Source organism: Leptosomus discolor, chromosome 6, assembly GCF_034619465.1.
Source record: "Leptosomus discolor isolate bLepDis1 chromosome 6, bLepDis1.hap2, whole genome shotgun sequence".
NCBI classification, from domain to species: domain Eukaryota; kingdom Metazoa; phylum Chordata; class Aves; order Leptosomiformes; family Leptosomidae; genus Leptosomus; species Leptosomus discolor.
This window is the reverse complement of record NC_141396.1, coordinates 19,683,344-19,710,783: the sequence shown is the minus strand read 5'-3', so window position 1 is coordinate 19,710,783 and position 27,440 is coordinate 19,683,344. Positions and strand designations below refer to the sequence as shown.

General features: G+C 39.9%; 1 protein-coding gene across 1 annotated transcript; it reads right to left on the bottom strand.

Moving 5' to 3' along the window:
* Positions 1 to 296: 296 nt before the first annotated feature.
* Positions 297 to 27,440, bottom strand: PANK1 (pantothenate kinase 1). Its single transcript, XM_086466568.1, has 7 exons — positions 27,185 to 27,440; positions 18,154 to 18,506; positions 9,365 to 9,618; positions 6,907 to 7,083; positions 6,384 to 6,507; positions 967 to 1,092; positions 297 to 356 (listed from the first exon to the last, which is right to left on the bottom strand). Exons 1-7 carry the CDS (start codon positions 27,438 to 27,440, stop codon positions 297 to 299), a joined length of 1,350 nt encoding a protein of 449 aa, XP_086322694.1.

Sequence of the window (27,440 nt, the reverse complement as noted above, 5' to 3'; positions counted from 1 at the left end):
TTAAACAGTATCCACTTTTTAAAATAAACCCATAAAATCTGTTTTGTTTGGCCACTTCGCACATTTTTTTCCCCTAAAAAATACAGTGTACAGAAAAAAAACCCCACCTCATTATTCCCAGTATGAAGTCTGAAGTATAAGCTCAAAACCCAGAAGTTAAAGATCAGCTAAAAGGATTTTAAATTATTTACAAATCCAGCAGGTATAACTACCATAATGGCTTCATTTCCATCCTTGTAGTGGCTTTCACTCTTATCCAGCAGCATCTGCAGTAGGAATCTCTTCAGATAGCTTCATCACTGATCATCTGTCATTTTAAGCAATTCTAGAAGAGCCCCAACAGCTCCAAAATAACCCTTTAAACACAGTAAAAGTAAAACAAAACAAAATCAAACAAATTCCAAAATAAGACATAAGCAAAAGCATGTAAAATCTTCAGTTCCGTTAAGGCAATTGTATTTGCTGTATCTGAATTGTGATTTAATATGATCTTGTTCAGGCCCACGAAAGGACCTTATAACAGGAGAAATCTTACACTGATCTCAAAAATTGTCAAGAAAGAAGAAATCACAAAACCACTGTAATGATGCTGTACTGAGGCAGGGCAGTTTCCATTATGAACACATCCATCTGACAGTCAGAGCTCAAAATTGTGCTTACAAAAATTAATTCTAGTTGACATTTATATACCAGACCATGCAAATGAACATTGCTGGTACTGGGGACAGAAAGTAAAAATAAGAGATGTTCAATGTTTAGCAACAAATACAAGATTAGTGATCAAGCCAGGGAGTTAACAAGGGGTATTTTCAAATAAATTTGTAATTAAATTATATTTATGCAGAACTTAAGTTTGTCCATTCACTTTAAAGCAACAGCATTGAAATTCTCCCTGTTAACTTCACCAAGTCAAGAACCACAGGATTTTTGTATTTACAAATAAAAGTTCAACATGTATTTCCTTACCTCATGTTCCAAAAACAGAGCTTTCAGCTGTCCCTTGGACCAATAATCCATAGCATATGCTAGCACCTTCATAGAAATCATATTAATTCTGAGAAAGTTGCCAACAAATACCACCTTGTCGATGTTCTGCAAAATTGAAAAGCAAACCAGGAAAAATTATATTCAGCTACATTATTTGCTTTATTCAACATGTACTTCTGCCTCCACTATAAAGTTAAATGGGAATTTTGGCTTACATTTAAATTTTCCAGACTGAAAAGTCAAAAAAATTATTGCAGTTATTGACCACTAAGTAGAGATGCTGTGAGGAAAAAAAAAAAAAAAAAAAGCAGCTTTACTCTAAAGAAAGTGAGAGGCTGATACACAGATGGTGAATATTTGCTTAAAAATCCAGGACCTTCCCAACATGAACAGGATTACGAGCTTTTTGTCATTTTGGGTTGGGGGTTTTTTTGGCGGTGGGTGGGTTTTTTTTTTAGTTGCATGTGACATGGATGCACTGAAGGCATCTTTCCACCCCGTTTGTTAAATGAAGCCACTTTGCCACTTTCCAGAGATCACTATGATTATTAAATCCAGACGGAGAACTCTGAAGGGTACCTGAGAACAATTACATTAGAGATAGGAAGAAGCATCTTTCATTACCTATTATCTAGACTGTGGTTCCATTTTCAAAAAGCAAGTGAAAACACAGCCAACAAGATACTTGACATGTATTGCATTCCTTTGTTTCAAAGCTCACGTGAACTCAGTTTTCAAACAGAAGCTTACGATTGTTCAAAAATCTGCACTATGCTGTTAGTGAGAAAGTCACACACTATCCTTACTCGTATGCACATCAGCACATGTAAGCAACAGTCCTGGTGTTTAAACAATGCCCATAACTATCTTACCAAGCCCAGTTGTGCCTGTTACGCACAAAAATGCACTTGCATTTTGAATGGGTGTACCATATGATGTTCACCGTAAGCTAGAATTGGTCTAGAAGATTCAGTAATAGGCCAAGTCCTGTAGACATAAGCTTTTACAGGAGTTTTGAAGGAGCCCTAGAAATGTATCTTCAAGAGCCCTCTGCTGACAATTAGCAGCAAAAATCTGCACAGAGGCTAGAATTAAAGTGTTACCTCTCTATATTCATACAGCTCTATAAAGCCCAACACTTGGTTCTGCAGCAATCACTTTGCTACAGACCGCAGTTTTGTCATGTCCAGTACTGTGCATGTGACATAACACAGAGAACATCCTCACTTGAATACTCAGTATTGGAGAGTGCTGATACCCAGATGCAGTAATTCATTTATCCAGTCTCCAATGACTGAATTATATGTCTGACTGTCCTCAAACCAAGCACATCAACACAAACTTTATTTAAATAAATTCACATTTATAGTCATCTATCCCCTTAGACTCTGCAGTCACATCAGCATACATTCATGCTCGTTCCTAGGAACTTATATAGCTGAAAATAAGAACTTCCCAAATTTTGAAAGGCTGCTACTAAACATGGCCAAGAGCACCCTGCATTCTCTGACAAGGCAGTGTTTTCTCTGAAGTAATTTCTGACAAAGGAGGGACAAACATGTAACTAATTAATTTCCTGTAATGCAATACAATACCATCGAACTCATTAGAATCTACTTTTGAATTTCATTTTAATGAAATAATTTTTTTTTGCTGAATATACACATAAAGCTACTGTTACCAGCAATTCAAGCAAGCAGTACCTAACACAGAGTATAAAAATTACTGAAAATTTTAAGTTTAAAAATACTAGTCATACCTACTGCCTACATTTAGTCTGTACCAGGGCTAAATTGTAACAGTTGCTCTATCACCCGATAAACCCTCACCAACCAGGGATGGGAACCAGGGAAAGAGAAAACCCATAGGTGAAAGTAGGACGGGTTTAATGAAAACACCACTAGTACAAACAGAAAATAGTCAGCCAAATGAATATGCTGTCATCAGGATGTACTGCAGAGTAGTCCTCAGCAGAAACAGAGGAGGAGAGGAATCCCAGCAGGAATGACCTCACAGGAGCTCCCTCTCCTCAGTAAACCTCCTCCCTTTACAATGACCGTGACATTATGGGATGGGCTACACCTGTAGCAAACTCAGGTCAGGTGCCCTGGCTGACTTGAAGCTGCTAACGGCTGGCCTAGGATTCTATCGCAACCAAACCAGGACACCTACTAGAATAGCAGAGCATATATCAACATGCAAGTTTCATATCAATTTCACTTTCCAACATTCCTTGACTTGTCAAGGTTAAAAATTATGTTAAAGATGTAAAGTTTCCTAGATTTTTTGAACTGAACTTAAAACAGCTTTAGCATTTTTCGGGAGTCAGAAAATTAAGAACTGCTACTTTTATCTAAAGGAGTCTTGCCAACTTACTTTGAAACTGTTCACTGCTGAGATATTCAAAACTGAAAGACAGAAGTCAAACTAATGAAGGGATGGTGATGAAATGCTTACTTAAGCTAAACAAATTACAGCATCCTGGAAAAGACATGCACTCTTTCACCCTGTGGGGTCTTGCTAAATTGTTCAACTACCCTGCAATAGAAAGCTATAGTACAGCTTCACTACAGTATATACACATATTTGCCAATATAATTGAATAGGAGAATTATATCAAAGATGCTATTAAAAAACCCTGCACATATTTTTTCAAGAAGCCTTGTTCAGATGCAACTTACATGTTCTGCTAGTAAGAAAAGTATAAACCAGGGAGATTGGTTTCCTTTATGCAGCTGTGCTGTGCCTAGGACAGACTGTTTCAAATGATGTGTAGCCAAATGGTTCCAGACTCTGGAATTTTTCTACCCCACTGCCAACTCTGTGCAAGTGAACTTTGCTTTGAAGTTCTGCAGACAGAGTATTTCATTTATTCCCCAGCCTCACTTTTTCCTGCACATGTGCAAGTCATTTTCAACACATTATTAAAGCTGCAATCATTGAAAAAATAACTTATCAAAACTTATGCTTCAGGGCATAAATTGATTTTGTCAAAGAATCTAAAAGTGAGCTTCACCATGACCCTAATCTAATACACACACAAACTCCACAAAAGAACATAGCATTTTCAACTGGTTTTTAAGGTCTTTTTGGGTATTTCATTTATCAAGCTTGGTGAGAGTCAGGGCCATATCTCCCAAAGGCAATTTAGGTGCCTAGCTTATTTAGCAGAACAATAGCATTACTTTTTTTTTTCCCCTGAGAGCAAGCTACCTGGAGAGTAGCTTACTTGCAATGCTATATCATGGTTTTTGTTTGTTTTCTGTTGTTGTTTTTTGGTTTGTTTTTGTTTGGTTTTTTTTAATAGTATGTAAAGCTACTAAATGAAGTTCTCATTCTCTAGAGCTACAAAATAATTTAGTTCAAGTGTTGGAGAAGTTCTACTGTGAGATTGCCTGTGAAATGAAGAATAATTTACACATCAGTCTACTTTCCTCCACAAAATTCTATGTATCATGTCCAGTTTTTAAATAAGTCTGCCCCCAAAAAAACACGTTAGGAACTTTTTCACAACGACTCAGAAGCATTAGTTTCATTAGTAGCCTATTTCCTCCACTGAATGTATTGCGTGTGGTTCCCTGCTGCAACTCTCCATGCTTTGATAGCCCTGTACAATGCTGCTTGAACTCCATGCCACAAGGCAACACTGTAAAGAAGCTGAAAGCAAAGAGAACACCGAAAGAGAATCATCCTGACTGAAAGAGTCAAACTGCCAACCCAAAAGTCTGTAGCTTTCACTTTTCATGATGAAGGGAAGTTGTTAGTGGCATTTGACAAAGGCATACACTAAGACTTGTGCTGTTCAACATATTTTAAAAGTGCTCTAGAGAGGGATATTAGCAACAAACGTAACGTTTGTTGACATACGAAGTTATTCAGGAGAGTCGGAATAAAAGATGAACAGCATAACAATGCTTACACCCAGTGACTGAGGAATAAAACGGCAGCTGATGTTTAAATTAAAAAAGTGAAATGACACAAATGGAAGTGGAAAGAGACAGAGAGACTTCAGTACTCAGACACAATGATAGGCTCCAAATTAGCCACCATCACTCAAGAAAGACTGTGAGAGTGACTGTAGATGGATGGTTTCTTAAAAATATGAGCTCCATGCCCACAAAAAAAAAAAATATTAAGAACTGTTAGTAAAGGAACCCAGAACACAAAATTTATCAATATACCATCAAAAATTCATTGTGCAACCACACTCTGAATACTGCATGAAGATCTGATAATTTCTTCTCAAAATCAGAACCATAAAAATATTAAAAAGACAAAATGAAACAGTGGAAAAGTGACACAGAGTGTCTTCTGTAGGAGAGGAGACTAAGTATTAGGACCTTCTGTCTTGAAGGACCAAGAGGGAGATGTGGTAAAAGTTTATTTAAAAAACCAAAACAAAAATCCAAAAAACCACAAACCCACCAAAAGAACTAATGACAAATTACTTGCTACTTCTCATGAAGCAAAAAGGTGGATAGAACCCAATAAGGTAATCAGATGGCATTTTGGTGAGTTTTTTGGTTTTGTTTTGTTGGGGTTTTTTTGGGCTATGTGGGTGTGTTGATTAAAAAAAACAAAAAAGAAGCACCTTCTTCTAACCACAGAATACTATGGAGCTAAACATCTGTGCATGAAAAAAAGGTTAGGTAAATTCATTGACAGCAGATAAAAGAGATTAGTCACCACATAATAGTAAAGGTTGCAATTTGCAGCTCAAAACAAGTGCCTAAATCTTTGGTGTTTTTGTTGGGTGTTTTTTGTTCTGTTTCATTTATTTTTTAAACTGCTGGAAGCTGGAAAGGTGTATGAATGGATCAATCCATCCATAGTTATCATGCCTAAAGAAAAGAACATAACAAGCATCTGATAGAAGTTTGAGGCAGGAAAACGAACTAGATTTTTCTTCTCTCTGACCCAATACAATGGACCTTGTCTCTATCAAAACATTTAATGCAATACACAATTCAAACCCATCATGCTACGGAAACAAGCCAAGGAAAATACCATTTAAAAAATCAAACCTGTCACAGTATAGTAAAATCTGTTAACAACAAGGTAATTGACAGTATTAATATGGATTACAAAGGCGTTAATACCTATGTATTACAGCTGGAAAGCAACTGAACAGCTCAGATATCGATGGTTCCAGGAGATCTTTACAGTCAACTTTTCTCCTCTCTTCCCCACCTTTGAAGCTTGAAGTACCTTACACTTTGCATCAAAGCATACACATAAGGCAAATCACAAGAGTTAGGACACCACATTAAATATACACGTTATTTACCAAGGCTAGTTACACACCTACTGTACCAGCAATTTGCATTCCTGTATTCTGATAATCTTACTATGCTGTTTCTGAAGGGTTTAAGTTCATAGTAAATATGCTATCTTACCTCATTCAATGCACACATGCGAGCAATAGAACCTATGTTGTTGGTGATGGTGACCAAAGTAGCTCTGGCTAAGTCCTCTTTACTGATGGAATCTCTCTTTTCTTTACTCATCATATGACCAAAGCTGTGTGAGGAAGATTATTCCTTTTAATGAAAATTATTTAGGAGTGCTAAAATCCCTTAGAAATTTATCATTTAATAAGCTTTTCTTGGATTTAATATTCATTGATTTGAGACAGATTTGAAATGTGAAAAGGGACCTCACTGGAAAGGCAGGACAATGAGCAAAGACACTTCTAAAATAACTGTAATTTATATGGAAGCGAACTATATCAAGCATTGCTCATACCTGTTTAAAAAGAGAGCAAGAGGTAGGTGAGGGATCTAAGGACAAACGACATTATACATTCAGAGTGACATTTCCACACGGACATAGTGCATAGTCCAGGGATTACGCACTCAGTTCAGCATGCGCAGTAAGCTTCCCAAGGAAATCCTTAAAAACAGCTCAATTAACACGTACCTTGAAGCTACAGCAGACCCTTGAAGGCCAAACCGCTCATAGTCTCCTCCATAAATATCTTTCACCAGCTTATCCACATTGGTGCTGTCTCCTTTCGCAGCCATTTCTAGTGCCTCTTCAAACGTCTCGCAGCCAGTCAGCAGACAGCACAGGCCCAGGAACGTTCCTCCTCCAAGACTAGAAAAGCACAGTTCCTTCAGACCAGCAGCTTGAACCAGCTTTTACCACAGCTCTTCAGACTCCTGTTTTCAGTAGGGTCTACACAGCTACCAGCCAACTATATCTTGCAACTCCTCCCTCAGAGAAGTGAAAACAGACACCCTAAATTGAGTTTCCATTCAACACAAATGTCATCCGGCATGTTTTTAACTGAACTACTCTTAAGTCCTTAATATTTAAATAGGAGAAATGATGCTAAATAAAGGGTTAGCTGAGAATAAGATCCAATCCAACACCACAGATGTCAGTTTGCTATTTGTAGCACTCTAGCAAGTTTTCCTTGTGCAAGAATAATTATCTAGTAGATCACTTAAGTCAGTGATGAAAGAATAAACAGTGATCAAAGCTAAATATCTATGCAGAGGCAGGCAGCCAAGGCAGATCTTGTCCCCCTACCTAGGACAGGGGAAGCAGTCTGGGTGGCTCCTGTTCAAAGCAAGGCTAGCAACAGCCCTGAATGTCTTGGCCCTCCAAAGAGCTCTGAGCAAGGAGCAGTCACTTTAACATCTTGCACAGGCTCAAGTACAATATTTACTGACTAGCAGTGAATATTTGATTGTGCAGAACAGGTTGCTAACTTAGTTCATTATAGTTCTACTTCGGACTCTTCAGTCTTAACAGACATGAACTTCAACTTACTAACCTCTACATCCTTCCTCATTCTTTCTTAACCCTTGAGAAAGATAGCTTATTTGCACTGATTGCAGTCACACCGACTGTAGCCACAGTAAACAAGAGGATGAGTGAGACACCACAGTTGCACTTAATAAAAAAGCACAGAAGGTCAGAGGAACACCATTCAGTCAGTGCTCTTGGATTATCAGGCAAGTTTTTCAGAACACTGCTAGTAGCACTGTGATATATTCAGCATCTGAACAGCAGGAAGCCCTGCACACCAGGCACAAGACAGTATTGATTTCATCATCTACAACAAGTCAGCAACCCACTGCAGTCATGTTTTTCCTTTCGTAGTGGAAAGAATCAGAAGCACATCTACAGATATCAAAAGGGCTATGCTTGAAAAACAACCAGAACTGCAAGAAAACCAATACTTCTTTCATTCAACTTATGTTCATCTGTATTGTATACAGAAAAATGGCTCATGGCTACCATTGTAGCAAAGATATGCCCTAGATAAGGCAACAGAAGACACATATGCAGTCACATGCCATATACAGAAGAAACTTTATTAATACGTACTCTGCACTGAAGAACAGAATGCAGTTTTGTAAGGGACTATAGAAAATCCAAAAGGCTGCTTTTGTTGTTGTTTCAGAAGGGTATTTGTTTAGGTTTGTTTTGGTGGTTTGTTTGGTTTTGTTTTTAAGATTACAAGATTACTAAAAATGAAGTATACTAATTTAGTTTGCATGTATGATGAAAAAGCGGGATAGATTTATTGATATTTTTACTACTAGTCTGGATGGATACATTTGTAACTAAAGTGGTTTCCTATAAGCACTGTTACCACACCTACTGAGCAAACTTACACATGCCTCAGGCTGTTTTCGGCCTTGAGAATGAAATTCTGTATCCACATTGCTCAACTCCTTGAATCCTCAACAGAGCAGTCACATCTAAATCTCTTACTGAACGCAGGCCAGACACCTCAGTTTCAACTCAGTTTTACCCTACAAATCATTACAGGGAGCACTAGCTGACCCAGGCGGAAATCATGCTGAGGACAAAGCAAGAATACAGACAATCAGATTCTAGTCTTCACACACTGGCATTCCTTAATTTACCAGCATGGTCCAAAGACTAGTGCAATCAGTAAGGAAACAGGAGATCTAGTGAGATTCCTCTGCCAGAATCCAGCAGTAGCAGGTAATTCTCCAAAGTTTTCCTATATCCTAGATACATCCTAACTACTAAGTAAGAGGTTTTTGTTTAGCCCAAACATTTTTATTTCACTGCTCTTGATGTTCTGGGGGATCAAAGCAGGGGAGAGAAGATTCTTTTACTGGGACATCTTTCTTTACTTTTGTAATTCACTTCAAGAGAAGTACATAAGAACACCAAGAAGAGACTAAGGTAGCTCTAAAGTTGAATGGATCAATGATTTCCCTGCTGTAGACCCCCTCTCTGAAGGAAACTTAGGATATATTCAGCCTTGCTACTGCTGGGCTTTTAAAAGAAATAGGCAAACAAGCACAATTTGGGGCTGCACCTACTAGTCACACAGTCTGGTTCTATCTGTTCAATTATCAAGGGGAAAAGAAAACAGAATTAAACTTACCTGGATCCTGTGACCCTCTTATAGTTGTCCTTAGAATACACAGCCAGGATGCTGACCCCTGAGCCTATGTTAACCAGCAGCATAGGATATGGATTATCAAGGCAGTAAGGCTTTTTCTGGCACTGTTCAGGATCTGTAGGATTTTCAAAATAATAGCACTCCGGTTGGCCATTGAAACCAACAGAATCAACATAAAGGAGGCCCTGGATCAAACAGTCCAATTCATCCAGTTTATGGAGCTGTAGATCAGCAATCTGGAACAGAACAACAAGAAACTAATAAACAAACATTTCCTAATGCAATACAACACCGAGAAGGACAAAAGGCTCCACTGGAGCACTTTGATCACTTTAATAGTAACATATTATGCTATTTAAACAGTACAAAGATCTGCCTAAGCATGAAGTCTGAAATAAAAGTGTGTGCTATCTGCCTGACAATGGGTGCCTCCCAAAACAATGATGTGCTGTGCAGTAATGTCGTTTAGTTCTTTTGCCTTTGAGATATCCCCTGCTCTGCAAGCAGGAAACATTTGCCCCCCCTCAGTATTCTGAAACAATAGATTTCTTTCCCCTCACCCCATCCCAAGAGGAGCTGCATTCTGTAGCTTTTGGACGATATCTGACGCATGCCTGCACAGCAGCACTCCTCAGGATGCAAAGTGCTTTAACTCATCATCCAACTACATTTCCAGCAATTTAATGAAATATTCAATAGAAGGGTTAAGATCAAGAAACTTCAGTTAAAGAACAAGATAGTGAAAGCTTTACAAAGTGCACATTCTTTTGTTAATATGTATTAAATATGCAGTGGATTATGCTTAAAAGATTTCCATTTTTTTTTAGTATATGTCACCAGTAATCTGAGAGCTATTTCTTTAAATTACAATGAGCCCTTTAAAATGCCTCATGAAAAACACAGTATTCCCAATGTTTGGTGAAAAATAATATAAAAACCCCAAACAGAAATATTGTCAGGTCCATGCTCCCAACAAAATGTTCATAAAAATGTAACTGTAACAGAAGGCAGAAAAACAATTATAAGAGCTTAAAAAGGACATTCCCTCAGAGATCTCACAGGTCACCCATGACTGTACTTAAACAGACATGTCTACTTGCCATAGCATTCTGTTTACTAGAATTAGAAATTACATCCCTTTCTCGAAATAGAATACAGCGACAATCTGTAGAAAGTCTCCTTTCCAGATGACATTGAGCTCAGACTTATGTTAGGGCAAGGAGAGGGAGAAAAAAAAACAACAGTGAAGTTGTCTGTCCAAACCCTGAGGTCATTTTCTTCCTCACACCTGCAAAGCTAGTCTTACCTAACTCCATTTTCTAGCAGAAAAAGCAACAGGGTATTAGGAACAAGCGGGAGTTATGCAGTACAGAGCTGCTTCTCAAATATTTGCATATTGCAGGATGTTTTTATAACAGCTAATGGAGAAGATTTACAAGGCTAACTACCTCCTATTTTTAATTCTGGAAGCTATATTAAGTCACTATAAAGAGGAAAGATATTTCTGTGGAATGGGCATGGCCAATAGGTTACATTCTTTTGAGCTATTTAAATCTCTCCCCTTAAGTTTTTTCTCTACTTGTACATAGCTCTAACTTGACTTATCTGAAAGCTATTCTACTCTTTGGGTCTGCCCTTTTGTTATGCTTGCTAGTCCTCAAATCCTGGAACCACAGAAAAGAAATAAAACCAAAAAAAAAAAAAATCAAACCAGCAGTCTCAAAGACCTCAGTATAAATCCAGTTATTCATAGGACAAAAAAAACAGGTGGAGATCATTTCATCTTGTTTCAGTATTTCCTCCTGCAACTTTTGCAATCTCCTCATGTTTTTTTTTTCTTGGTTACCACATGGCTACACAAATTACAATCACAGAAATGCAGCATAAAACACTTAAACCATTTAGCCAGCAAATAAAACGAATAAGCACAAATGGGGAGAAAAGGTTTTTAAAGAAACATTACAAAAATATTAAGGCTACTTTGCAAATACCTTGGATTTCATTGATTTCTTGCTATTAGACTGAGGAGAAAAGCTCCAACAGATAGACAATACAAAGCATTAACACAATAAATGCTTCATACACTCCTTCTCACAATGGGCATTGCATGGAGCCCATTAAGTCATCACTTGTTAGAGGATTTATTTACTTTGTTAAAACCCAATTACCGTTGCACATAACTGGTCAAAATAAGGAAAGATTCTGTACTAACCATGATACTTTTTTAGGTTATGTGCTGTACAGTATAGATTTCCTCATTCTGCTCTATAAGCTAGGTGCAGCATGCCCAAACACAGCATGTAAAAACAAACATACTATGAACCAGAAGCCTGCTATATGAAGCCAAGTCATTAGCAGGTTTATGGCCCCTACTGTCAAAACCTCCCATAAGCTAAATACCCAGCCACAAGCTGATTTTGTCTCATCCATGTTACACTTTTAAAAATAGGTAAGCATCAGTGAGACACCTTGCAAGACACAATCAACCAATACAAATCTAAGAGCAAATACTTCTGGCATCAGTGCAAAACCACAGACAAAATGCTCGTTTCAACAAACTCTCCAGTCAGCCCACCAATTTTGTAAGGACAGAACAAAAGAAACTAACCAAAGGTTCTTTTTCAAGCACTACACATAGAAGTTTTATTAGGTTCAGCCCTCCATGTATAAAAGACATATTAGAATTTGTTCTGCTTTTTATAGCTCTGTTCTATATTTAACAGCTGATATACTATAAGCTGAAAAGCCCTATTACTGCTTTCTTTCATGTATGATATTCATAGCAGACTGAAGAACTGTTTTCCTGTGTTGCTGCAGCAGTCTGGTTTTCATTTTTGGAATGAGCAAGACTGGCATCAGTATTCCACATTGATCCCAAAAAACACGGTACCAACTTGCTGCTGCTTTGAAGCACAGAAGTCAAAGACTTGGGTCACGTTTGTTTCCCACCTCAGCAAGGAAAACATGAAACAGCCCAGTCCTCGAAAAGTGAGCCAAGGGCAGGCATGACATATATGCAGTGGGGCTGAAGCCTAATGGATCAACATTGGCATGCAGACATCTTTTCAATGAAGCTCTAGCTCATGAAAGATTTCACCCAGTTTGAATTTTCACACCATTATTGAGTTCTGGCAAGTGCAGGAATATCCAAACCTAGATTCAGTTATGAGTTCATCTGTCTCTTGGACTTTCTGTCAGAAATATGACTGTTTTTTCCTGTAAGAAACTGTCTTCCAAGTTTTTAATTATCAATTACAACAGCCTCATTTACTATATCACTCTGGCTTTTATATGCCTTCTGCTCCAGATTTTATTTCTCCTAATAGCTTACAGTCTAGCTTTTCCTTCCATCACCTCTCCTCCACTTTCATAAAGATGTATTTTGCTTCCTTTTTATTTTGATTGTCTTCACCTCAACCCCCAACCCTGCTTTTTTTTGTGCTCAGACAGGGTACTCTCCCCAGCTTGTTCTACACCTGAGGCTGGGAAATACCCACTCTCATTTAGACCAGACAAACTCTAATGCAAATAAAGGGTAAGACAAACATTCACCTGAGACAGATGAGAAGATATACTCTACACTAGCTTTGGGCAAAAAAAGTACTAGTCTGGGATCCTCTGCAGATGATCTGCCCTCTTACCCAGCTAGCTGTAAGGATCTCTTCCCTCTCTTGACAGGAAGAGATGCATATTGCTTCTCTCCCTTCTTTCTCTGAGGAGCTTCCTAGCTTCTTGCAGTGGTGGTAACAAAAGGTATCATGGTTAGTTCACCTGTTCTCTGGATGCCACTTTCAACTCTAGCCCAGTCTATGCACTACAGGCCAGCACCCACGGCCTGAGCAGCAGTGTCCAGCCTCCTCAAGCAAGGTGAAACAAGATTTTTCAATGTCTTACACTAACCTCGAGTTACACAATTTACTCATCCTACAACACAGGACAGTGAGTTTATTTAAGGTAAATGCAGGCTACGAGTCATTCACAGGCATTCAGTTCATAGCATAAAGTCAAACCTTAGAATCAGGTAATAAACTGGCACAAGGAAATCACTGTCCAACAGCCAAGCTTATTCTTACACCATTTTTCTTACAGGTTAGGGGAAAGGTCAAGGCATGAGTTTAAGTTTGTGTTGGTAACACATTCCCTTCCTCCCCTGCCCCAAATGTTATTAAGTGATTTGGTTTTGGCCCTGGCCCTGCTTCCACTGAAGTCAGCAGTAAAGTTGCTATCAAAATGAGACGGGTTGTGTAGGTGTCTGTTCAGGAAAGGAATACGAAGATCCCACCTTTGAGCCACTGCAATAGACATGAATTTTGCAATAGAGCAGGTTTTAGACAAAAGTCTGAATAGTCCTTTCTTTCATCATCCCCCATGTATCCTTTACAGTGACTTGTTTTACAAAACTGACAGCCTACGAATTTATTCCTCATTACATTAACAGCATACTTTTGTGCAAGTAACATGCATGTGCTATTGTGGAGGAGTTGCAAAGAGATTTACATTATACATGCACAAGCAAATAAGTCTATGTACTCCTTACTTTTACAGAAGTGATGTTACTTGAGCATTTATAGAATTATGTGAGGTGACAGTACATAGTTGGGGAAAGGAAGGAGAATTATCAGAATTGGGCAACAGATTCATCCATGCCTTAACACCACCATCACCTGAAAATAAAGTCAGCCAGGCATAAAGACCAGTCATTCAGAAAGCGGAAAACAAAACAAAACAAGGAGAACACACACCCTAAGCTGGAAACAATCCTTTTAATGAATCACTTATTGATGCTCTTCAATGAACATTAAGTATAACCACATGGTTGGTAAAATTATTTCTGTGGTCTAGTTTAATGAATAGAGTCAGCATTCTTACTTCTAGGGGAAGCATTCAAATCTTAAGAATGAATCAAACAACTTGCCAGGCTACTAATTGTTATTGCTGGCAGCCACCACGCAGTCCATGGAAGACTTCTCCAGGTCTCCTCCTATCCACCACTGTGGATCCCATGAAAGGGAGGTCAGATAGCTAAACCTAGCTAGCTGTGTAGATTGCCTTTCTATGGCACAGAAAGACGGCTTAAGCTAAACAGAAGATGTCTCCCAATTTTATTTTGTTTTTAAGACACAAAAGCAGAGATGTCTAGCTCAAATCTATTTAACTCATTTAGCGATTCAGAATTAGACACTGGAACAGGCAAGTTAACAACACAGTTTGCTTTTTGATTTTAAGGAGAAAAAGCTACTGTAACCTTAGAAGAATTCCCTCTTTGATATTTGAATGATGGTTTTGGATCTGTTGTCCTAAATCTATGCAAACCTGAAAGTCCCACAAGCATTTAGAAACACCATGAAAGACAAAGAACTTAAAAGTATGTACACACAGAAATAATGGGCCAGAACAAAAGCATGTTACCTGTAAAAGTTTCATGAGTTTCCTAGCACTTAGCCAGATTTTTTAATTAAATTAACAACATTCACAAACATACTTTAGTTTCTCCACATTGCTGCTAAGTACTAGAAACAGAAACATTTAAAGTCGCCTCCACATAAGGCATTATACAATATTGTATCCTGCAACAGCAGGACATTAGACCTGGCACATGTTCTCTACTACAGGTGCATTAGAGTGATCAAATATTTGAAACAGACATTTCAATGCTTTGAGAGCGCAATCCTGAAGGTGTTGTCCAATGTCAATTTACAGTCAGCAGAACACACTAAGACAGCAGTTGCAACAGCTAATGAAGTGTGACAATTTAAGTGCCAGTACCCAGGACACTCAGCCCTTCAAGAGAGATTAAGCAAGCAAATCTTCAAGTAATGGATAGTATTTTGCTTCTGTAATACTCTATGGATGTTACAGTTTTAGCCAAGAAATACTTGCTATAAAGGAAGGCGTGGAACTGGATAGCTGTAAGAAGAGGTGTCCAAAGCACTCACTTAAGTGTGAGTACACTTCACTGACTGCTCTATGCTACAAAACACCCTAGCCAGCCTTTATAGTGCTTTTCTTAAACTACCTACAAGTGTTGCAGCACACAGAATGTTAACTAACACTGCAGAGATGTGGGATTTCATGCCTAAGTCCACCAGTAATTTGCTATGTGATCTCATTTTTGTACAATAGCTGGCAAAACAGCCTCAACTTCAACTATGGCTTCCAGTGCTACACTGACTATATTGCAGCTGAGATGACAGAGACTGGTCCCTCACCATAAATTGCATATTTACACCAGATAAAGCCAGAGCTATGGAGAGAAATTCCCAGCTTTGATAGCCACAAGTTAACTCTCAGTTCAATTCTACAGCTGTGGGAGCGAGGGACATGAACTTCCTTAATAAGTAACCAACTCTAGCTGCTATTGCATGATGCAGGAGAGATGAATTTGGGAAGACTGACCATTCCAAAGGGATAGTCAGCTTCCTCAGAAAGTCTAAGTGACCTCCCATTGTCACTAGAGAACATGACCTGAATCATCCCCTGAACACATGGAAGGATGCTTGAAAACCTGAACTGAGGCTACATTGACCAGCACTAGAACTCACGTCCTACTGTGGTGCAAACATCCTTATACAATGCGAGACAAACTAAAACTTTTGAGGACTCAGTCACCAGTAGACCCTAACACATAAGGGACTTGCAATCAGCCCAAAGGACAAGAAATCTGGCACTAGTAGTGGAGTACCATAGCAACTCAGAAACCTGATAGTACTTCATTAGACTAGCTGCTTCCACATCCAACATTTACTGAAAATAATTGCACAACAGTACAACAGCTGGAATTCATGCTGATCTCTTACAGCATTCTCTTTCCTGCTGAGGATCTTGGTTATCTGGTAGGTGAAGGGTATTGACAATGAAAAAAACCTCTTATACTGCAGAAATGGATGCTTGGAGTTAAAAATGAAGCACACAGAGCCAAAGACTGCAGTCAATGGCAGTTGATAAATCAGTATGATAGCTCCCTAGACTGAGGCAGAGACAGAAAAGCAACTGATGTGGCCTGTCATACTCAGCAGCGATCCCTCACCCTCAAGATCAGGTCAAAAGCTAGGGACAGAAGTGTCAGACATGCCTGCCAAGTCAGTCATTCACATTAATCTTAGCGAGACTGCTCTGGTACAGACAAACTAGTCATTCTTTTACAGAAAATAAATGAAGATATGCCCCAGTAGACATATACACAACAGGCAACTGCCTCCCAAATGGCTATTTCTCTTTAACAGTTTGTACAATGGCTCTCTATGCCTCTGTCACCACAATCACTTTTTGCAGTACACTCCAGAGCACTCATTCGGGAGCTAGGACTATTTCTAAAGTTCATACAAACAGCAGCATCCCAATATTTCAGGTTTACATCAGCTTCTGGAGCTTCCTACAGAGGTTATTTTTAAATTCTAGGGTACCTGGGACCTAGTCACCTCATGAACTGCCTTTCTTCATATTACATACTCCCAGAAGTGAAATCAAAAGCAAGCTGCTATTATCATGCTTCCATACACTGTTTCTCCCCCTGCTTCACACTTGGTCTTCCAGACTCTTGCCTCCAGTCTGCTTGAAGATTATTACAAGGGGAAGGGAACCTGAACCTAATCTCCAGACTGTACAGTTTCATTTCTGGTTTTTCACTAGGTACCCAGTTTGAAAGACGAGTATCTGTAGTCTCAGGCTTCTAGGCTGTCATAACACACCCTCAGCTGGTAAGGCATCTGATCATCATAGCTGTACCATAAAAAAAAACAAAACCAAAAACATTTACTGAAGACATCCTGCACAGTTGTCCTGATTGGAGCTAAAGCAGAAGTCTGTTCAGTGATTTTACTTTTCAGCTAAATCTAATTAACTGCACTTTCTGAAATCAACAGCGTATTTTTACAGACAGTGTCTGCTTCTACTAGTGATAGCACTTGATGTTATAGTTAATACCAAGGAATGGTACGCAGAAAGGCTCTTGCTTATACTTGCTCGTACAGAAACCAAGGTCACTGTTAAATCTTGTGCCACATGTGGAAGTGCCATAAAGTAGAGGGTTGTAAGCAAGTAACAAGATCGCACCTGCAGGGAGGAGCAAACTGGATAGGTGACCAAAACCAGACCAACTAAATATTCCATCCCGCATCCGTCATATTCAGTATAAAGCTGAGGGATCACAAGGGTTAAGCTCTCTTCTTCGATGGCTGGCGTCTGAGGAGGACTCCATCTGCTCCTCTGTCTTTGGTCCTGATCCATGCATTCCTGAATCAAGCTCCTGTCTCCAGTTCCTGTCTGCTGCCGAGCCCAGCCTGGGACTTCCCCAGTGCCAGCCCTGCAGCATCACTGGTGATGTATCTTCATCAGGGAAACTGGGTTCAGTATTGGTTTCATGTATACTTGTATATATTTCATTATTTTCTCATTTGTATTATATTTTCTTTTTTATTGTTATTGTTTTATTAAAGCTGTTTTAGTTTTCTTTTCCAGCCTGTGTCTCTCCCTTCCCCTTCTGGGAGGGGAGAGGGGTTAGTAGAGAGCATCTGTCATTCATTAGGGCCCAGCCCAGCCTCAACCCACAACAACAGTAATACTTCAGTAGAATACCCACCAAGTAAAATTCCCTTCCCTACCCCCTCCGTGTTCTCAGCAATTCCACCAACTAACAAACGTGAATTGATTGTCAGTCTTAACATTTTTTGTCCATCCTAACTAGTTATTTACTCTGCAGGTTTTAATATAAGGACTCCCACGATGTTTTCTCAAAGTACTTCCCACTGAACCCATATGAACTGCTTACATACCGTTCTAAAGTCCTCCTCAAACTTGTAAGCTCCACCTCCTGTGGCACAGAGCGTAGTGTGCAAACTGGAGAAGTTCTTTTCACTACCCATCTGTATGAACCTGTGCATAGCACAGCTGGGAAAGCGGATGAAGTGCAGGTTTCCTTTGCGTCCACACATAGTCAAATTTTTCAGTTCAAGATGAACATCACGAATGCCAGTTTTACCATAGGCTGTATTGGAGGTCAAGTATTTCCTAATGCTTTTCAGGTTTTCCACCTCCTCCTGTTCCTCTTCTGCAGTAATGTCCTTCGGTTCAAAGTAGACCAGTTTAACCAATGTTCCACCGATATCCATTCCAAACCATGGAAACGCTAAGGACGAGGGGGTTGGGGAAGAAAGAAAAAGTCACTTTAAATATCACTTATAACATTTTCTGAATGACAATTCAGTGCAGTCACAATAGCAACATCTGCTCCCTAAAGCTGGTGGTCACTTACATGTCCAATTCACATGTATTAAACACTCCGTAAGTTAAGACTTCATAAAGCCTCAGTCAAGAAAAAGAATAAAGAAAATATCAAAATACTCTTCTCTGGAGAAGCACGTTTTAATAAAATTAAAATATTTTTTCCCAGGAAAACATTTTACTCTTCAGTCAGCACCGCTTGACAGAGCCCATTTTCTGCATTTCACCCAGTCTAACTCCCAGCACTAATTCTTAAAATAGACTAAGGGAGGAGGAAGAAAAAAACAAACAGGAGAACAAGATTTCTCAAGTCACATTCCCACTGCGTAACATCTACAATTGCCTTTCCACAACTAGTCAGAATTTCCAGTCACAAGGCTCTGTCTGAAAAGCAGCAATACAAAACTCTCCCATTATGCTGGGAGACTCCAGACTTCAGCCCACCAGAACTAGCAGCTCTGTTGAAACTGCACTACCTGCATATAGAAAGAGAATGAGCTGTTTTAAGCTCAATATTTACCACTGACAGTCCTTGCCTTTGAGCATAGACTTCCTTTGCCGGTATATGTGTTAGCCTAACGTACAATTACACAAATGCCACTATTTGCTTCTCAGCATATATGTATTTGCCACAGCCAGCCTAGGTCTAGCAAAGCCTTTGCTCTGTTAATAGCAAAAGAAAATTACTATGGAGAACATGCAGACAGAAGATACTAACTCAACAAGGTTGGTCTGCCTGCTCTACTTATACATACATGCACACATTTTAAATAGGAAGCCAGGTAACTTTATGAAGGACTAAGAAGTGAGAATATAAAATCTATACACAAGTACTGCAGAAGGAGGCAGCTAGTAATGTTTCTTAAAGAAATTAAATTAAAAGTACTGAGTATGTGACTAACATCTAAGATACATTTCTATAAAAGCAGTCACACAGTCATCTCCCTGCTTTTAGGGAGAATCAAGCAGACTTGCTAGAAATGCAATTCTACCAATTAGGGCATCCCAGCTTAGTGTTGGTACAAACTCCAATGGACACAACATGTATTGCTGATTTTTCTGCCAGTGAACCTCAACATAAGCAACTTGGGGCAAAGATTTTAATATGCATAGGAGGTACTGATCACACTGTTCTTCATGTAATCACAGATCAGTATTAAGTTACTCAACTTTAGGCTGAAAGCAGCTTAGTCTTTTATTTCTTACCACAAGTGCCTCAACAAATTTCATAACTGTTAATACACCCTTTCCCAAAACCCAATCCTTAAATGTCAGATATTTAAAATTGTTATTTTGCTCCATTGCTGTATGCCAAGTAATTGAATCATCTGTTTCTCCCCCCTTTCCCTAAGGACAAGGCAGGAATAATGCATCAACTCCCACAGAGTGGCTTGCTTACAGTTCAGTTTTTCTAAGAGCACCTACTGTTATCTGTTGTAAAGTCTAATTTATTTTTCCATGCCCTACAAGATCCAAGACACAAAGATACTGAAATGAAGTCTAATCTGAGGTTTGGGAAGGTACATCCTATGCAGATGCATGAGAGCTCCCTGAAATGGGAAGAATTCAAAACAAATGTTTTTAAAATAGGCTTCATTTTAAAGAGGAAAAATGTGTTACCTTACACTAACCTGTAACTCTAACACTTTTGGAAGTACAAGGTAAATATTTAAGCAAAAGCAGTCTGGTCCACACTCTACAGCACTACAGTGCAGTGGAGCTTAGAATGCCAATCCCATTAGTGATTTACACAAATTGTATTTAAGCTACTGAGAACTTTAATTACCTGTTCCACTGGAATACTAAGTCTCCTGCTCAGATGTATCTTAACTATGCAAGCAGGAATTTTAATTTTAAAAGCAGCATGGTTGGACTGTGCCATACAGAACCAGACCATAGCTAAGCGTAAGCCAACTTCCAACAGTCTACATCAAGGGCATAAAATCTGCTACAATCTACTCACGCGAACAATTGCTCTAAAGCTATAGTGTAGATTTAATCTTTAAGAGAGGGAAGAAGCATTCCATCTTCCTATCAAACACAAGTCCAGCAATAAAAGTGTTAAGTACTTACTGTTGAGAATGATTCAAGACATTTACTTTTATATCTTAACATTTTGAGGAGTCATAACTAAATCATTAACAAATAAGTACTGCAGAAAACAAGTATGAAGTTATTTCAAATTGTGTAGTTCTTGGGATAGGTACACCTAGTGCTCAACATTTAAAAAGCAAGCAGAAATACAAATACACTTTTTTTTTTCTAGTTTATTCTGTCTGTGAACCTAAGCTCCTTTCATTTTGTGGTGAGCCAAACAGAGAGCTGCAGAAAGGAAAGAACTTTGCTCTTAGAACAGCAGCAGTTTTCTTCAGCACAAATAAAGAGCACAAGATCAGTCCACAAGGACTGATATTTCAGTTACACAGCTGCTAACAACAGCAATCTGTGGAATCACTTGCAATAAAGACAACTACTATTTTGACTGGTTGACCAATTAGAACAAAAACCGAGTCTCAAAGTTCCTGACAAGTTCCACTGAAATTCATATAGCTCCCATACAACCGGAGTGGCAGTATAAACTCTCCTGTATTCCGGTGATTATTTTAAAAATTTATTCATTGTATCTTGTTACTATCAATACGTTCCAAAACAAAACAGGCCACTGAAGCACCATCAATTCTTTTCAGTATCTTTAGATAACCCACCTCAGCTGGTACCTATACACTTCACCATTCCTGACACCACTGAATGGCGTGCTAGTAGGAGCACACCTGCAGACTGCAAGGTGCTCCTGGGTTCTCCTGCCTCACTGAATACGGAGGGAAAGACCATTCAGAGGCCACAAAAATTATTAGGGACCTCACTGCTACAACCAGGGTGTATGAAGAAGGGTATTTGACTAGATACAGTCTTCACAGACCTGACAGAAAATGAGGGAGAAACTGTAGAGTTGTTTTGGTTTGGGTTGTTTGGGATTTTTGTTTGTTTTAAACTGGAATTCCAGCATTTCCTTGATAACCTGAATAAAGGTCCACTTTCCCGAGTTATGAAAAATCAGGAAAGGAAGGAGGGGAAAGTGAAATCCAGTACATCCACATGTTAGGCTGACAACAGTTATTCAAAATTGTGTTATTTACTACGGAAAATTAAGATGAAGACACTGTATATGTTGCAGACACGCTTTCACAGTGTAAAAAAATGCACTTAACTAAAATTGTCTGATAAGACCGTTATGAGCTGATTTCTCTCAAAGTCAGTATGCAGTATACCTATTAGATCAATGCAGTCTATTATTGTGGAGAAAACAGAACTATTCTACTGTATTGGTACACTGCAGTAAATCATAAAAATAACAGCACTACGAAATCTAGTTCTAGGTCCCATAGAACTGATACAGAAAGTGTGAAGATGAATCATGCATTCTTAAAAGCCTAGCATAAATCAAAAGACTCTGCTTATCTTGTTAAGAAAATTAATTCTCTTTATGTTAATAACCTGCACCAACTACTTACTGGGTTGTTATCTTGAGATAAAAGTCTCCATTACTCCAAAATTTCGCTGCAGAAGCATGTGACAATGCAAACAGAAGGTATCTACAGCATTGCATAATTAGGTAATCTGATGCACACCAACAGCTGTGCTATCTGGGGAAAGGTTCACTCATGAGAATTTCCATGATACATTTTACCTAGTTTCTGCACAGACTTTGAAGAGTATGAACCTATAAGGCTATTCCTATAAGGCATTATTACATTCAGAATTGAACATATCTGATTTTTAAAAATCCTATGCTTAACATACAATATAAGGAGTGTGTGTGAAGGGTAAATATCAAATCACAACATAGACAAGAGTTCAGGGGAAGCAAGAATGTAAGGGAACTCCTGGGTTACTAACATTTGTCCCCATTAAAGAGGATAACCAAGGGTAATCCTTTTCATATGTTTAAACAACCACCACATAGTTAGCCAAATCTTTTTACTCTTCAACTCTTAAAAGGATATTGTGCCTGAATCCTGCCGGTTAGAACTTTCTTCTCCCTACCTGGACCATAGATTTATCCATGACCAATTTGCAGCAGTTTCTTCTCCTGACAAAACTGTTCCAGCCTATGCATCTCTCTTGCACAACCTGTATTTCCTCAAACACAGAGCATCTCAATTTTTTATCAATACTTTGAATGGTGGTATCAATAGTCTGATACCCTAGCCATAAATCTCAGATGAAATACCTTCGGTTCAGCTGCTTTTCTTCCTGGACATACATATGATGAAATCCTATTACTTCATTCACATTTTTCATTTACATTTAATTTGCATTGCTTGATACTTTGATGATGTAAGAACTTCCTGTTTTAATTGGGAATGCAAGAGGGGAGCGCGAGCCAGAAATAAGAACAGTGAAAAACAATCAAAACAAGAGTCACACATAAGATGTGATAGTGTTCTCACAGCTTCTGAAAGCTGCTTTCTATTAAAAAATAAGCTGATAATAGCTTACACATATTTTTCATTTGCCTCCTACTTTACACAGTTATTTTGAGCAATCCAAACATGTTGTAAAATGGAAGCATTTTTTTTCCTTTACAAAACATATAGCTTTAAGTAATTATATCTGCTCAGTAATGGAAGTTTTTTTCAAACCTGACAAAGCTAGCACTAAATAAATCATGCACATACATCAGGCAAAGGCTTCCACTTCATTTTCAGCAGCAAAAGCTTACTGAATGTCTACCTCCTCCCCAGAAAATAAATAAATAAAATTCAAAACAACTAAACCCCAAACCAAAAAGCTTCAAACCCCAAAAGCACAGAGCTGTTTGACCATCCACACATACAGTCATATCACCACAAACTTATTTCTGAAGATAGCACTGGGAGACTAGCTCATTACCCAGTCTGTATAGCTTCATTAAAAAAACCCTAACAAATAAAAGCCCAGCTTACAAAGCTAGAAGCAGCAACAATTAGCTATCAAGATTCTCATTCTTGGATCTGACAGCTCCTAGCCTGATGGAAGTGATTTGCATGTTTCCCATTCCTGTTGGCAATGTGTTACCTTGTTGGTAAGGCTGACATGCAGTTTTAACTTGCAGGATGCCGGACCACAACGCACCAAATAGTTCAGTTTGTTATGACCAGTCCTATTCCTTAGGCAACCCTTACTCCCTCCTACATTAAAACGAACTGGAGACTAATTTTAAGCAGCATTTCACTTGAAGCAATTCTTAAGATTAAAAGACTGTGGGATAATCCAATGCCTTGGACAGAATTTCTGTAACCAACAATGTTGTACTTACTGTGTCAATAGCAAGACCACAACCATTTTCATTCCTGTATTCTTCATCAAAATACACTACATAATCATGGCATTCCATATCTAACATCACTGCAGATGAAAAAGCCTAGGTTTTCGACAGTTTCCACCTGGCTTTTAAGTAGTACTACGTAACCGTGCTGCAGCCAAACATAACAGATGAAACAACCTAAATATTGTCCAAAAGCATTCTTTATTATGAAGCTACAACTCGAAGTGTTTAGAAATGACAACTAATATGCATTATAACTGCCATGAATGGTCACAACGCCTCAAAATACATATTCTTTGACTCCTAACAATTATCATCTGACTGGGGGTGAGACACAAGACAATGACTTGAATAGAGATTCCAAAGCTTTATATTAATTCAAGAAAAGCAACAGAATTAAGAAGTCCAGCTAGCTGCTTCCCTATGTTGCAGTCTAGTTAACTGCCTTGCTGAAATCTTTGTCCTTACTTGGCTACAACTCTGTTTCATAGGCATTAATGAAGGCACTTAACCGGCCTTTTTCTTTCTTCTTTTCAAAGATCACATTTAAACTAAACAACATGACACTTTAGCAGGCTTCTGAAACTTGCAGAGTTCACACTGTTTCAGTATTTTATTCTCTCCTGGAGCGCTTCACAGTGCAAGGCATCATAACAGACAATTATCTGTACTCATTATGCTGTGCTGTGATACCAAAAGGTAACGTAAACCCTAATCTCACAAAGGGTCTGCGGTAACTATTTGAACCAGAAAACTGATGTAAGCCCAGCATCCCTGGCAACTCATCTAGCTCAACTAAGGAAAAAACAAAGCAAAGACAAGCTTCTCAGCAAAAGAAGCAGAAGGTGAGTCAAAAGGAAGATAAGTTAGTCCCCAGATCCTCTCTCACCACAGGCTAATCAGCAAAGCACACTGGTTTCACATGGAATCTTCCCTTCTCAGAGGAGAAAAAAATACTTGGGAATATAGAAGTCTACCTCACTTTGGCAGAAAGCAAAAACAATCAAGAAAACATTTATAAGGATTTAAAGGAATAATTGCTGCAGAAAGGTAGGTTTCATTTGTTGAAATATTGGGAAATGCCAATTATCTCATTATCTTTTCCACCACGCAAAGCAAACCCCACAATCAATACTGAAGTCTTACATGCCATGTGGCAACTGCACTTCATTTTGCAATGCATCCCTAAGCACAGAACAAACAGCTGCAAAGACCAGGATTAAATACAAAAACCAGTAAAATAGGACTGTGTAGTATTCACTAGAGATAGATACAGTGAAAAGCTATGTAGTACCAGCAGAATTAGAGCATAATTTAATGAAATTTAAGCTGGTGACAATGTGCTATCATACTTTCCTGCGAAACCAATATTAAATTGCAAATTTATTCTGGTACAAAATAATTGTATAAATTAAAAAGTATACAAACAGCAAGAATTCCTGTATTTTATCCCACAAAGAAACTGCCCACAAAACAGTTCTACAAAGCAGGTCCTCACCTGCTGTTTTCATTAAAGCCTCATTTCATTAAAACCCCACAACTGAAGACTCGGTCGTCATTTCTGGGGCAATGGAGCCAGTCACCTACGTTCTTTATGCTGATTGGGCTCTTTTTCACCTCAAGATGGGAAGGGAATTCCAAATCCCTCATTCTTTCTTATTCAAGTGACTACATGAATCCCTAAAAGCCTTATTCTTTGCTCTAAAATAGTTTGTAATACTATGAAGAGCTTGACATGCAAGTTGCACCAAATCAAAATTTAACTTAGTCCAAATTCTGCAGTTTTTGTTGCTGAACGAAAATGTGAAGCTGGACAAAGATTACAAAAACAGTTTGTGACAGAGAATAATTTGGTCACCAACACATTAAATTTGGTATAAGACTAAATTAACTTACAGTACCAACAGGTACTGTAAGCACTACATGATTAATCAATGCAGAGAACATCCTAAGGGAAAGCAGTATGTGTAGCTCAGCAAATACACTTAAAGAGCTGGAGAAGGCACTGGCTAATAAGTAGCTTTGTGAAAGCAGCAGCTCTTAAAGGTGGTTTCTGACAACTCTGAAAACAGAAAACTTTTAAAAGTATTCATTTCAAAAGAAAGAAGAAAAAAAAAAAAAAAACACCACAGAGTAGCTGAAAGAACGCTACTTCCTACTGAGTAGGAACATCTTTAAGTTTTGGCAGTGGGTAGCCGTGATCCTAACTATCCCCGATTACCCTTTCGGAACACGCTGAACTTTTAACAAAGAAGCAAACATTCGTTGTCTTTATTAGAAGGGCTAGCAAAGTGAGGGTGTAAAGATACTGAGTACTTTTTCCATCGGATTGTTTTACTTGTAGAGTTTACCATAGAATTATTCAATAGCTCCACACCTACATGGGAGTAGTTGGCTATGATCAAGTAAGAAAAACATAGTTTTAATCAACAAATCTTACACAATTAAGTACATTACAAATACGGATTTCTGAGACTCATAGCCTTACAACAAAAGATGAAGTAGACTGCCAGCTCACTCACACCTCCCAAACCAACTACCCAAAGCCCACAGGCCATGCTCATAAGGAGCATATTGCAAATTCATCGGGTGTGCACAATATACTCTTCCCTCTCCCACCCCCAGAATAACTTGTACTCAGCCCCAGGTTTGCTTTTTTCTATTTCTAACAACGTCTGAGGAAGGCGAAAGAGCACGTCCTGAGACCGCAGAGCCTGCCCGACACCCAACGCTCAACAGCGCCCAGCTCGACCCCCGCCCGGGCGTTACTTACAGCGTTGCTTGGGCACTATGAGCTTCATGGGAGCGGCCGGGGGGCGGCGGAGGCCGGCAGGACCCTGGGCGCCGCCCGACGCGGTGCTCAGCGCGGCGTAGAGCTGCCGCCCGCCGCCCGCCCGCGTTTGTGCCGGGCCGCCGCTCCCCGCCCGCCGCCGCCCCATTGGCGCAGGGCGGGCCCGGCCCACGCGGCAGCGGGGCCGTGCCCGGGCGCCGCCGCCGCATTGGCCGGCACCGGGGGCCCTCGCTCCGCCCGCCTGGCCCGCGCGACAGCGGGCGGGGGACGCCCGCGGGGCGAGAGCCGGGCGGCCGCCAGCCCCGGCCGGGCGGCGCTCCGCAGGGGAGGCGGCGCAGGACGCGCGGTCGCCCGACACCGGGCCGATGTCGGGCCCCGCCGGGCCGGGCTGCGGCAGCGCCGCACGGAGGGGGCCGGGCCGCCGAGCCGCCTCGGCGCCGCACCGCAGTGCCGCCGCGCTCAGCCCGCCGCGCTCGTCACTTACGTGGCCTGTGCCGCCGGCCCGAGTCCACCCTCCGGCGCAGCCTGCATTTCTTGGCCGGGGAGCCGTGGCTGAGCGGCGGCAGCTCCGGGCGGAGCAGCAGCGGGTGCGGCGCCTCCCCGCATCCGCCGTTGCTTAGCGGCTGGCTCGAGGGGTGGAAGCCGTTCTGCAGCAGCCCGCCGAGCAGTGAGCAGGAGGCGGCGGCGGCGGGCGGCGGCCCCGCCGAGGCAGCGGGCTGCGCGCGGAGCTGCTCCCCCAT

What these genes read in the sequence shown, in the direction of transcription:
- PANK1 (XM_086466568.1), bottom strand. Translation starts at nt 27,440, where the DNA reads ATGGGGGAGCAGCTCCGCGCGCAGCCCGCTGCCTCGGCGGGGCCGCCG. An exon ending in TTGAGGAGGACTTTAGAACG is followed by an intron (nt 9,619 to 18,153) that starts GTATGTAAGCAG and finishes GTTCTGTTCCAG; the next exon opens with ATTGCTGATCTACAGCTCCA. An exon ending in GGGTCTGCTGTAGCTTCAAG is followed by an intron (nt 6,508 to 6,906) that starts GTACGTGTTAAT and finishes TTCCTCACACAG; the next exon opens with CTTTGGTCATATGATGAGTA.